The 13447-nt window shown below is 46.1% G+C and overlaps 1 protein-coding gene across 6 annotated transcripts in view; it reads left to right on the forward strand.

Annotated features, from left to right (window-relative positions):
- Positions 1 to 6403: 6403 nt before the first annotated feature.
- The window catches only part of GOLGA4 (golgin A4), a 127356-nt gene continuing 120312 nt past the window's right edge, over positions 6404 to 13447 (forward strand). For all 6 annotated transcript variants that reach the window (XM_030551297.1, XM_030551299.1, XM_030551303.1 and 3 more), the window contains exon 1: positions 6404 to 7352. In XM_030551297.1, coding sequence (XP_030407157.1) covers positions 7263 to 7352 — 90 coding nt within the window. In that variant the 5' untranslated portion in view covers positions 6404 to 7262. The remainder of the gene's footprint in view (positions 7353 to 13447) is intronic.

The following is a 13447-nucleotide window of genomic DNA, read 5'->3' on the forward strand; positions in this document are numbered from 1 at the left end:
TTCATGAGAAATTGACAAGATGATGAGGGGAAACAGTGAAACTGACTGTATGCAAAATGCTATCAAATACACAAAATAAACAAACTGGAAGTTAAAGGGTTTTTTTGCTAAATTCTTCAGTTTTAATCTTTATAGATGTTACATGTAACTGTAGTAGGTACAAAATTTTCTGTATAAACTTTTAAGTTTACTTTTGCATTTGTCCTGCTCTGTGCTTGAGGAATAAGGCTCTGATCATGTTATACATTTATACACATGCAGAAATTATACTCACATGAGTAGTCCCACTGGCATGCATGGGACACCTCACAGGCTTAAAGTTAACCTTGTCCAGAACTGTCAATGAAATTATGATGGTGTGGGAGTTACCACCTCATATTACTGACTTGTGCATTTTAGTTTTGATGCTGCTTTTGTCAGTCTGTCTATAAGGAAACCAAAGGTGGTGGAGGCACGACTAGCTGTCAGTCAAACAAAAGGTGATCTAAAAAAGGATTGATTTTACCAGTTTTCCTTACGTTTTACAATATGTAAAATACCAGGCATCTTTAACTACTCCGTATATATCAGTGTTTCACAAACTGGGGTCACTGCTTGTGTAGGGAAAGCCTCTGGCAGGCCGGGCCACTTTGTTTACCTGCCCTGTCCGCATGCCTGGCTGATTGCGGCTCCCACTGGCTTGCTGAATATTGCAAATTGTTATCTCAGTGTGTCTCATAGGACCCCTGAACTGAACCAAACCCAAAGCGAAGAGGACACGTGAGATGCAGCCCGGTGAGCAGGTGACGGTGAAAGCCTATAGAAAATGAATCTTTGAACCAGCCTGGACTGGACCTCACATGGTTCTCTTGGTAACTCCTTCAGCAGCCCAGGTCACTGGAATTCACAATAATCCCTGTTCACTCCATCGACTCCTCGAGAGCCATTCTCAACATTGTTAAGTGTTTTCATTTGATATTCCCAGTTTAAAATTGATGTAGGAATTTTTGTGGTCTACTAATTGTTTTGAGTGGTTTCTGAGGCTTGAGAGTGTTTTAGAGGTCTCAGCTTACTAATGCTGCAGTGGCTTTCAGTGTTTTATTGATGTAATCACCTGGGCAGGAGCCACTGGTTCAGTTGTAAATGCCATTACTCAAGCTGTCAAATCTAATAATAGGGACTGGGTTGAAAATTTATTAGTAACAGGGATGACAGTTTATTGTGGTGAGAGTAGGGCTGATGTCTAATCAAGTTAGATATCACCTTAACTCAGCAGCACAGTTGGTCAGGTCCTCACTGTTATACTCAGCCATTTATTAAAAACTACTAAAATGTATTAGCAAGCGTTGGTCTTGGTGTGTGGAAGAACTGTTCAACATGAAAGTTGCAGCCCTGATAGGAGACTTACTCGTGTCACAGGTGCCCTATTGGGTGAGAGCTGCAGTTCTCAAAGACTGAATGTCTTCACCTTGGATGGTGGCAGGGGAGTGGTCCCTATCAATAACAGGGGCATGTTGGGATGGTCATTCCATCCTTGGAGGGGTGTTAATTCCTGTGGGTTGGGCTCCTGAATTGGAGGCTCAGCCCATTCACCCACTCCCATTCTCATGTCACAAACAGCTGAGTAGAATAAGGGCCGGAGATAACTATATAACTTTCCCATGGGACCAATGTTCCATCCTGGAAGGATGGGTTTTGTGTATGGGAAACATGGAATCAGGACAAGCCTTATTTTAAATGTTGGGACCTGACTTAATGGTACCTGTAATGTTTAATTTAATGGATGATATAACAGTGAGGAAGGACTCCACTATCTGGCATGGATTTGAGTGATTAACTGTAGCAGGCAAGTCTTGCTTAAACATCTCATTCTTCCTATTGTGTTAAGCCTATTAGAAGATATTGAAAGAAATGGTGGGGCAATTACAGTGATTCAGTGGATAGAACGGTTTGCTATTGTGGAAACAGAGATTCCAGGGGGATGGATTTGGGTTGTGTTCTTGCAATGGGTATGAGGACTTATTATTTTGATTGTAGATATCATTATGTATTATTTAATTCTGTTATCAAAATTGTAGTTAATTAAGTGTTTATAAGGTTAATTATTACTCTTAATAAATACATGAAGTGGTGTTAATGGGGTCTAAGAATTGTTCTTAGCCCCAAAACCAAATGGGGGAGCTGAAGGGTATGTTTGTGTTTATTTTAAACAAAATGTGATTTAAAAGGTACTTATGCATAAAGAAGGAGGCTGTGGCTCACCACCCTAGGAACATTCTAGAAGGCCAAGGGGAGGTGGGTGAGCTCAACATGTGGAGTAGAGAAGTATAAACATATGATGAACAAATCCATATATGGAAAGGTTGAATATGATTGGTTAGAGGTTTGTGTTATGTAACTTGTTATGTGACTGCCATGTGCTATAATATAACAATGGGAGGGGCTCCTTGCTAGAGGGACTCTGGCTGATTTTTGTACCAGGGGCTCTCCATTCATTGCACATTGAATAAAGTCTTGTTGAATTGGATTGAATCGAAGACCTTTGATTCTGTCTGGCATCTGACTCATTTGGTTATTATTGGGAACCACAAAATCCCAACAGTACCTAATTAAAAGCACTAAATTTGGGAATAAAAAAATGTCAGTCACAGGTTTTTTGGTATGCCCTGAAGTTTGTCAGACATTTATTTGCAAAAACTATGTAGTAAGGTGAGTCAGCTGTCTTGCTGAATACAACATTAAATATTAGGGAATACGTGATGCAGCTCTTCTCTGTTTTACATTTTCTTAATCAGTATTTCTAAACTGATTTTATATTTTAAATGTACACTTAAGCCTTCATAAAGTAATCATTCCGGATTACTACATATTTAACTCACCGAAACAAAGACATTATTTTAAATTAATCAGTCACAGAGGTTTAGTGTGTTCATAACAACATTCATTGCTTTTAGAAAAAAGAAACACTCATTTACTTTGTGATATCTCCATAACAATAGACATGTTTATGAAATTTCACCAACTTTAAAACATATGTTTCCAAAGATTTTAGGCATAACAAAGGATTTTATATCTTATTAAGGTACTGATTTTGCTGGAGAGTTCTCTTAAAACTAGTTCATCAGATAGTCAGAAATAAAGAAAGGGAAACTCTTTGTCCAGCTATCTGGAAGGAAAGGCGTGTTGTCTCTTTAAGGGCTCTCTTCAGTGGGGAGGGGAGAGAAGGGGAAGGGAGAAAGAGGGTGAAGGGAGAAAGGGATGGACAGAAAGGAGAGGAAGACTTTCGAAGCAAGTTTTTTTTACTATAGTAATTAAAATGTGTATTTTAGATAAGAGTGGTCTTTTGAAGGATTTGTTTAATAAACTGTATTTAAGACCTAAAGATTTAAAGCCAAGCATTTAAGGCCTAAAGATGATTGTGCATCTAAAAATCAGTGCAAGGATTTTTTAGAGATGTGATTTTATAATCTTCACCAACTCACTAATGAAATATTTTTAAAGCAAATTTTAAACGAAGGTCCTGTAGACTGACATGTTCTGAGTAAATATTACAGAAATGCACAATGGTTTTTGTCAGAAAATTGGGAAACTGACATATATACCTGGGGTTTGGCAAATGCCTGTTAAATGGCTTCATTACTCCTTGAATGGCTCTTTAACAGTTTCAATGTTGTGCTAATAGGTTTGGCAGTCTGGAAAGCTTTTTCACGTTTAACTACTAGATCCCCTCCCAAGACTGACCAGGAGGCAGCAGCCAGCTGTGGGTGCCTGCAGGAAGGGTCAGAACAGGGATAGGAAAGTCAGGAGGGTGGACACTAAGACCCAGTGGTGATGTAAATTTTGAGGTGCCCTATGCCAAGGCATATGTTGCCTATGCCTAAAAACAGCCCTGAGGACAATGCTCTGAAAGAGAGGAGACAGCTGCAAACTCCACACTTTTATTTGATACCTCTGGTATCTATATTCCTTTCAGTTCATGTCTAAGTGTCAAACTCACATACTGCATTTAATAGTTAGATTATACATTGGAATGTATGCAGATTCTTGAGGATACAAGAGAACTTGAGCTTGTACCATTAATCAGGGGCAGCTCTAGGGATTTTGCCGCCCCAAGCACGGCAGGCAGGCTGCGCACAGCGGACCCTCTGCAGGCAAACCGCCAGAGGCAGCCTGCCTGCCACCCTTGCGGCGCCGGCAGAGCGCCCCCCACAGCTTGCCGCCCCAAGCACGCACTTGGGGTGCTGGGGCCTGGAGCCGCCCCTGATATTAATGGAACACACAGATGAAAGCTACCAATTTCTTGGGGAGGAAGGATGTGGTTCTTAGAGAGTCCACCAGAGTGTTCCATGTGCTACAACAGGACCTTTCTTGCTTACCAAAAGCTGCTTTGAATTGCTCGTGTATATAAGAGTCATAGGAAAGAGAGACTATTTGGCTGAAGTAAATAATTGTGTGCTTGCTATGGTCTGCAATAGGCAATGCTGGGCATTGTAAACCAGCTTCCTGGCTCCATAGGCGCTGACTCTGGAGGTGCTCTGGGGCTGGAGCGCTCATGAGGAAAAATTAATGGGCGCTCCGTGCCCCACCTCACCTCACCTCACCTCCACCTACCTCCCAGCGCTTGCCGCCACCACACAGCAGTAGCAAGCTCTGGGAGGGAGGCAGGAGGACCAGGAATGTAGTGCGGTCAGGGGAGGAGGCGTGGAAGAGGCAAGGCCTGGATTAGCCTTTGGTGGGCCAAAAATATTTGTGGGCCCCTATGGGGGCAACGGAGCAAGGTGTGGGGAGATCGGTTCCCAGAGCGAGGAGGATGGCTGGGGGCATGGCAGGGGTGGGCCAGGGCACTATTTACAAACTGGCAGTTGCCAGATTCAGTGTCCTGCCTGCCTTGTGCTGCCAGCATACCCCTCCCTGTTGGGAGTGGGCCCATGCTGCACCACTCAACTCCCCCACCCAACACCTGCTCCTGACTCCCTGTGGCCAGCACCCACCCCCAGACCTGCCTACAAATGCACAGCACCCTGCACAATATTACCCCTGCACAGCGCCCCCCTGCCACAGCTCCACTACTGCCCAAACATACACAGATCTTCCCTGCCTCTCACAGCCCAGCAACTCTCCCAGATGCCTTTCCTCCCCAGAGACCCATTCCCTGCCTCTTGGTTGCACTCACTGACCCTGCTGGGAGGCAACTGTGTCTGCCAGGCTGGCAGCACAGCCGTGGCTGGTCACAGGGCACGGAATCGCTACGGCCCCTCAGGAGTGGTGTGATCAGCCAGGCCAGGGTATGCTCCTGTCAGGCTGCCTCAGGACCCACTTGCCTGGAGGGGTCCATCCAAGCCCCCCACACTGTTGTCCCCCAATGATTGCCAGAGACTGACCAGGCTTCTGCACCAGTCCCAGGTGGCTCAGCTCTGGAGAGACAGGTGGGGCCCCACAGGTGGTGGGAATCAGAGACTGCCCAGAGCTGGATGTGCATTGTGGGCCGGCCAGGGGGCAGGGAGGAGCCCTCATCTGGGGGGCAGGCCAAGAGGAGCAAATGATGGGCAGAGGACGCCAGCAGGCTGGCAGGGTCTTGGGGCGCAGTGCAAGCGGAGCAGACTGGGGCCCCTTCTGAGCATGGGCCTGGCTCCTTGGCACCACTGGCCGGTACTGCCTGTAGGCTGCAAACCTCTCTCGACTAGCTTCTTAGATGAAATACACAGAAAACAATAACAGTTTCCCATCAGTTTTTTCTTTTTTGATTAGTTAAAAATGACAGCAGTGTGTAACCTGGCAGAAGCATCAAGATTTCTGCAGACATTTTTGGAAGTCCATTTGTGGTTGAGGAATGAGAAGTGTGACCAGCTACATTTCCAGGAAATATACAGGTAACTCTGTGAAAACATATAATACAAAGCTTATTTTTAAAAGAGCACACCACTAAGTTTGGAGTTGGGCATAAAATTGCATGGTTGCATCAGCATCCTATCATTGCTGACAGAGAGGAGACAAAGTGTTTCTTGTATTAACTAGGCAGAAGGCTTGGGACATTTAGGCACCAAATACAGGAAACATAGAGTAACTGGGTCGGTGGGTGCAGGGCCGGCGCTACCATTTAGGCAGCCTAGGCAATCGCCTAGGGTGCCAGAATAAAGAGGAGGCGGCAGGTGGCTCCGGTGGAGCTGCCGCAGTGGTGCCTGCAGAGGATCCAGTGCTCCGCGGCTCCGGTGGAGCTGTCGCAGTGGTGCCTGCGGACGGTTGGCTGCTCGCGCGGCTCCGGTGGACTGCCCGCAGGCATCACTGCGGCAGCTCCACCGGAGCCACGGAGCACCGGACCCTCCGCAGGCACCACTGCGGCAGCTCCAGCGGAGCCACGGGACCAGCACATGGGGCGGCGAAATTGCCGTCCGCCTAGGGCAACTCAAACCCCTAGCGCCGGTCCTGGGTGGGTGCACTGCGCTCATTCTACCCAAATGTGGCCAAAACCTGTGTGATAAAAATCCAAGATGAGTGACACTCACAATGATCATCAAAGAAAAAGGCGATTCCTTTGGTGTAACTATTTCTAGAACATGAGTTTCCTGCCTATTTCTCATTTTCAACAATAAAAGGGAGGGGACGCCACCTGCACGTGGAATGCAGGGCCCTTATGGGCTGAAGGGACGGTCAGCTGTCGGGAAGGGTGGGGCTCCTCAGCTATCTATGCGGGTGGACTGGACGCGTTCGCGAGGAGAGTGTTGCCCATTGTCCTAGAAACTGAAGGGGCGGGAGGCGGATTAAATCTCATGTGGTCCAGATTCTCTTCTCCAAGGGGCTCAGGTAGAAGCATTCCCTAAAGGGCATTTCCTAGGGCGTTGCTCAGGGCAGAGGGATGTGGGGACTGAGCTGCAGAGCGGCTCCCTCTGCCCTTCACCCGGTCATTGCTGCCCGCCCCTTTAGGAATGACACTAGCATGGCTGAGGCACGGGGAATGCCCCCAGGCGGTTTGTCCCTCGCTACTCGCCGTAGCGTCCCGTCGTCTCAGCTCCACGTTGGCCGCGCAGGCGCAGTGGCTCTTCTGTTCACCTGCTGGGGAGGGGGGATCCCGGAAGGAGCGGAGGCGGGGAGCGGAGTTACCATTGCCCGCTGGAGAAGCTGGGTTCCCAACCACCCCTGAGCCCCAGGCCGCGGGGAGAGGGAACGGGGCGCGGGAGGGAGACTGACGCCCCATCCCTAAGCCAGAGCGGGGACCGGCAGCGGGGGCGGTTCCCCCTCTTCTCCTTGCCGCCCCCTCCTCCCCGGGGCGCGGGGGGGCCGCCGCCATGTTCAAGAAACTGAGGCAGAAAATCGTCGAGGAGCAAACACAGCCGCGGAGCCCTGGGGGGCGGGCGCCGGTGCCCCAGCAGCCGCAGGTACCGCGCGCCGGGGCCCTGCGCCTCCTCAGCCCCCCGCGAGTCCAGGGGGCTCAGAAGGGGATAAAGCAGCGGGGCTCGGCTCCCCTCGGTGCGGTGATAACCCCGCTGCTGTCCGGGGTGCCACTCGTCACTTGCAGGCAAAGGGGCGGGGCGCTCTGGGCCCTGTTTCTCTGCAACCTCTGGAGGAGGCAGCTCCGGCATCGCGCTGTGGGTCTGTCAGAGCTGCGTGCTCACGACTGACTGATTTCTTTTACATCAGTGACACCTCCCTCCCCCCGCCCTCGACTCCCTTATTCCTTCCCCGGTCGGAAGCTCACATTTATTATCGCAAAGACTTGTTATAACTTCCTGCAGCGCTTCAGGGGACAGGGCACTTCTCTGACTTTATTTCTTGCTCTCTTTGTCCCGGTTTTAATATAGGATATAAAATACCCAGATCTCTACTTCTTGGTATGATTTTGGATCTTGGATTAAAAGAGAAATCAGATAAAGCACAAAGTCATTATACAAGTTGTGTTTTGGTTGTCAGAAACAGAAACTAGTTCTTATTCAGGCAGGACTCCTATTAAAGTCCTGAGAAATTGTATAGAACTCTCTATATATAGCACATTAACCTTTGGGCTCTGTTTTTTCCTCTTACAAAGTGAGCAAACTGCTGCCCCCAGACAAATCAGTTGTTTGCCAGGAAAGATGTGCAGTGTGCTTTAAAAATAAAAGTCTATGAACTTGGTGCTTTTGAAAGTGAGACACCAACATATTTACTTGGGCACTGTGCAAGGTAAGCACAGTGAAAAATCCCCACCCCAAACATACAACACCTGCTGTTATAGCCTTAAACAGGCAGTGCCAGTCATGCTGAATTATGCTAAATTGTGTGATGCTCCTCAAGTCTTCTAGAGACTGCTGAGAACTGATTTTCATGTTAATCTTCTCCTTCAGTGTTCACACAAAACATTTTTAGTTGTCAGGTTAGCGAGAATAATGTGGGTGATGAAACTATTGCATTTTTAGCATTTAAAGAATTTCATGTAAGATAACATTTTAGTTTACATCAAACTTCACAGTTCAGCATTGCGGTCAGTGGTTATCTTTGTCACACCTGTAATATAATAGTATATTCTGCCAATAACCAACTTTAGAGGTGATTAAATTTCAATATAAGCTGCTAATGACATCTGAACTATAGTGAATTACTTTTCTCTGACTTCATCTTAATGTTGAACAATATTTATAAATGAAGGAATCGTTAACTATTTAAAAAATTCATGTATTCACCCCCTACCAAACCTTGAACTTCAGGCTTTGTGGGTCTTTTTCTTTGCTTTTTTTTTTTTTTTCCCCCTGCCCCATGTATTCCTGGAAGTCTCTCTTCTCTAGGGTGACCAGATGTCCCAATTTTATTGGGACAGTCCTAATATTCAGAGATTTTTCTTATATAGGCATCTATTACCTCCCACCCCTGTCTTGATTTTTTCTCACTTGCTATCTTCTCCCGTGCTGCTTTTAACTTTAAAGAAATTCAGAAAAAAAACACAAAAAAACCCATTGCACTTCAGAAACTATTTGGTTACTTAATCTTAGAAATTGATACTACTTGGTTATTTAAGTTACTGTAATATTACTAAGATTTTAAAATACTCTTGGTTTATACTTGAATTTTTACATATAGAATATCTGGAATCTGTGGACATTAATTGCATTCTCTTGCAGATTAAACAACTTGACATTTTTTTTGTCCAATATGTACTTCAGTAAAGGTAAAGTTGTTATTGGATTTTAGAGATGGCATGCAACAGCAATTTTGTAAATTATAATAATATAGAATGTATGCTTGTCACAGATGGCAGTAACTCACAGGGCAAAACTAAACAAAATCATTAAGTACATGATAGTCTGAGCAACTTCTAGTAAGTATTTTGGGTATGTATATTTACACTCAGTGTCATCCAAGATGCCGATTCTTCAAGTAGGAATGATCTTTTTTGTTGAGAGTTGTAAACAAGATCTTTATAAGGTTGTATAGTGAACTATCACATTTCATTTTAAATTCTTTCATATACTATTAGTTATGGGTCTCTTCACAGTTTTGTGGTGGTAAAGGATTGCTTTCATCAGTGATAGATCTGAGGCAATATATTTGTATGCATGTTTTCAATAAATTATAGAGTGATTTAGCTATAACACTTCAGTTTAATTTTAAGGAGACATTTCAGCTAAATCATTGTGCATCACACTGAAAATTTTACCCCATTTAGTTTGGGACAGTTGGTATGTACTGAGGAATCAGTACTTATTGTGAATCAATGTTGTGGATAAATTTGTGCCTGAGTGTGGTGGTGGTTTTTTTCACTAGCATAATGTACAGTCTGGCTTTATTTCTCTGTTGAACTATTAATTGGCAAATCTTGTGAAACTGAATCAAACAGTTTAAACTAAGTTAAATAACACTTTTATTTGTTCCACCATACTGTCAGTTTCTGATCTGTCAGTGATCTGATATACTATATTGCCACTTTGAAATGAATTAAAAACCCCAAACCCCACAATGAAAAGAGACCTGTTTAGTTTTAAACATTATCCTGCAACACTGACAACTCCAAAAAAACACTGTGTTAGTGTGTGAAATCAGAGTGAAATTTGACTTTGAATGAAACTGGAATTAACTAATCTGCTAACTCTGCATTTCATACAGCTTGGACAATGAGAGCAAATGACATAAATCAAAAGAAATGGCATCAGCCCTCAAAAAATTTACACAAGATCTCCCAGTCAGAGTGAACAGTATTTTTTCCTCCCCCACTCTCCTTGTAATTTAAAGGAATAAAATAACTTGCAAGCAGTTAATTTAATTATATTGTGTCAATCAATTTTCTATTCAAGACAAAATTAAAAAAAAAGAAACTTACAACATCTGTTGCTTTAGATATTCTTACCCTTCACGGCTTCACTCACTTTCACTCTTTTCTTATATCCTGTCATGATGCATCTTTTCTTGGGCTATCTTCACTGTCTGCTCTTTCTTTTTTGGTATATTGTCTTTACCTCTTGAATTATGTAATCTTTCTCCAGTCTGTCTCTACTCCATTTATTCTCCCACTGTGCACATATCTTCTCACCTTGCAGTTAAGGCTTGGTGATTTTACCAGTCACTAGAAGCTAGAAGACTAAATGTTCTGGCCCAAGACTGATTGATAAGCTAGTGCCACTTATTCAGGTACAATTACTAGGTAAGAACCTATTACTGTTCCTGGGCCTTGCTTTGTAGCTTCATCTTTCGTAAGAGTTGCTAGCTAGTAGGTGTCAGGTGTCTCAACTTGGAGACCCCAAATTTCCTTTGCTCCCCAAGTCCCCCTTTTTCCCCTCCCCAAACTCTCTGGCTGCAGAAAGAGAGAAAGAACATGCATGCTCTTGCAGTTCCCTACACAGGGAGCCTTGACAGCAGCAAGGAATAGTTCAGCTACAGGCTGAACCGGTGCCGAATGACCGTGGACTGTGCTTTTGGCCATTTAAAAGGCCACTGGCGATCTCTGTATGGAAAGCTGGACTTGGGTGAAAACAGCATCCCCGTGGTTATATCTGTGTGCTGTACCCTCCATAATATTTGTGAAGGGAAGGGTGAAAGATTCAGTCAGGCATGGACCTCTAAGGTTCAACGCCTGGAGGCTGAATTTGCACAGCCAGAGAGCAGGGCTATTAGAGAGGCCCAGCACACAGCTGCAAGAATTGGGGGTGCCTTAAGGGAGGAATTTGAGGCTGAAAACCAACAGTAATGTTTGGTGCCTTGCACAAGAGTGAAGTGCAGTGGTTACAATGTTAGTAGGAATCTGTGCTTGCTAAGCTGATAGTTCTCAGGGCTAACTGGTAAACATACAGGTGTTGGAGGCAGCTGGTGGCGGTAAGAACCTAGATGTTGGGGAAGGGTGGGGGTGGAGCTGATATGGGGGCACAAGGGAAAGAGCTTTGGGACAAGGGCTGCAGGTGGGGGTGGGGGTAGTAGAGCTCCGCCTGCATGGCTACAAGTGCCTAGATAGAGTCCTCTTGGCGCTTCAGGATGCTCATTAGCTGCTCCGTGCTTTGCCTCCTGTGCGCTGCGTTTTCCTTGTGGATCCTGCTTTTGCTCTCCCTCCACTCCTGTGCTTTTTGATTCTCTGTGAGAGATTGATGAATCACTTCGTGCAGCATGTCGTCTTTGCTTTCTCGCAGTGTCTTCCGGAGTTTGCAGTCTCTCAGCTGTTGATAACACGGACAGCCGAGATCTCAAGGTTGCATCTGTAAAGGTAGAATGCAACACTTAACAGAGTTAGCGTTGTTTATACCAAACAGAGTTATGATTCCCCCACACGTAAGGAGGGCGCACACAGTCTACAGAATAGCATAATTTTCCCATCCCAAAGAGAGCACACATAACCCACGGGAGCCCCGAAATGGTGAGAAAGGGGGGCTGATTGTTTCAGGACTGTACTGTCCTCTGGGTTTCTGTGCCTTGGGGAGAGCCAACACCTGCAGGGGGCACCTACACTGAACACTGTCCCAGCATTTTCCACAGGAGTTTATCCTGCAAGATATCTCACTGCTGAGGGTGACCTGGGAAGCAAGAGAGGGTCTTCTATTGCAATGCGGATTCCGCCCTGGCCCCTGTGCAGCTTGCCTGTGTGCAGCAATGGTCCCCCCATCCCTCGCAGCACAGTGGTGCAGACACGTTAGCCTGACTGGGACAGGGACCACAGTGGCTCTTCCAATAAACCTGCGCAAGCGCATTTCCCATGTTCTGGATGAGACTTTCAAAGAGATTACTGAGGCCGATTACCGCGACGTGATAGACCACATCAATGCCCTATTCTGCATCTAGGCATGCATGCATGCAGCCCTAACCCTCCCTCCTCTCCCGAAAAATTTCCATCCTGAAAATAAAAGCCGCTTACGGGGAACCTGCTCCTCTGTTTATCCTCCACCAAGTACCAGCTGCTGCGACTGGCTACCTTCCTCCTGGCTTGAGAAGAGCTCCTGGCTGCATGCCTCCAGGGACTCCAGGGTGTCTCCCCCCGTCCCAGTACCCTCACTCTCGCTTTCCTCCCCCTCCCCCACCCCCTGCTCTGAAGTGTCCATGGTGGTGCTCAGAGTGGAGGTAGAGTCACCCCCAAGTATCGCGTCCAGCTCTTTGTAGAAAAGGCAGTTCGTGGGTGCAGCACCAGAGTGGCAGTTTCCCTTGCGGGCTTTGCAGTAGGCACTCCACGGCTCCTTCACTTTAACCCTGCACTGCAGTGCATCCTGGTCATGGCCCCTTTCCATCATGTCCCTTGATATCTGCCCAAAGGTATCGTAATTCCTACATCTGGAGCACAGCTGTGACTGGACAGCTTCCTCCCCCCAAACACTGATGAGGTCCAGCAACTCGCCATTGCTCCATGCTGGGGCTCGTTTGGCGCGTGGAGGCATGGTCACCTGGAAAGATTCACTGATTGCACTCCACACCTGGCTGAGCAAACAGGAAGTGGATTTTTAAAATTCCTGGGGAATTTAAAGGGCAGGTCTGATGGTTGGTCACCTGAGGACAGAGCAGTAGAGTTCGAACTGATGAGCAGAGTGGCTAGAACAGGGATCCTGGGATACTGCCAAATACTGCTGGAGGCCAATCAGAGCGCTTTGGGTGGCCACACTGGCACCCCAGTGCTGCAGCAGCAGGGCTATTCTCTTTTTATTCCTCTCGTCGAGGTGGAGCACAAGCAGCACTGTAGCCAGGGAGATAGAGCGCTGTTTGTGCCTTGCCAGTGTGGACGGGGAGTGAGTTATTGCGCTGTAAAGCCACCACCAGCGCTGTAACTCTCAAGTGTAGCCAAGGCGTTTCTTTTCAGTGGGTGGATAGTCTTACTATCCATGTCATAAAACATTGAATGCTCAATGCCTGATTCTTCTGAGCCATCCATTTGGAAAGTATAGAGAGGTATTGAAAGCAAGATACTGCTACTATCATCACATGTTTCTGGAAGTCAAACAGTAAATTTGCGACAATAGTAATTGTAATTCTTGGTATATTGTCAACCGTAGTTAGACATGTACAATGAGTTATCGTATTAGTTTTATCTATAGCATAG

This window comes from Gopherus evgoodei, chromosome 2 (assembly GCF_007399415.2).
Source record: "Gopherus evgoodei ecotype Sinaloan lineage chromosome 2, rGopEvg1_v1.p, whole genome shotgun sequence".
Lineage (NCBI taxonomy): Eukaryota > Metazoa > Chordata > Testudines > Testudinidae > Gopherus > Gopherus evgoodei.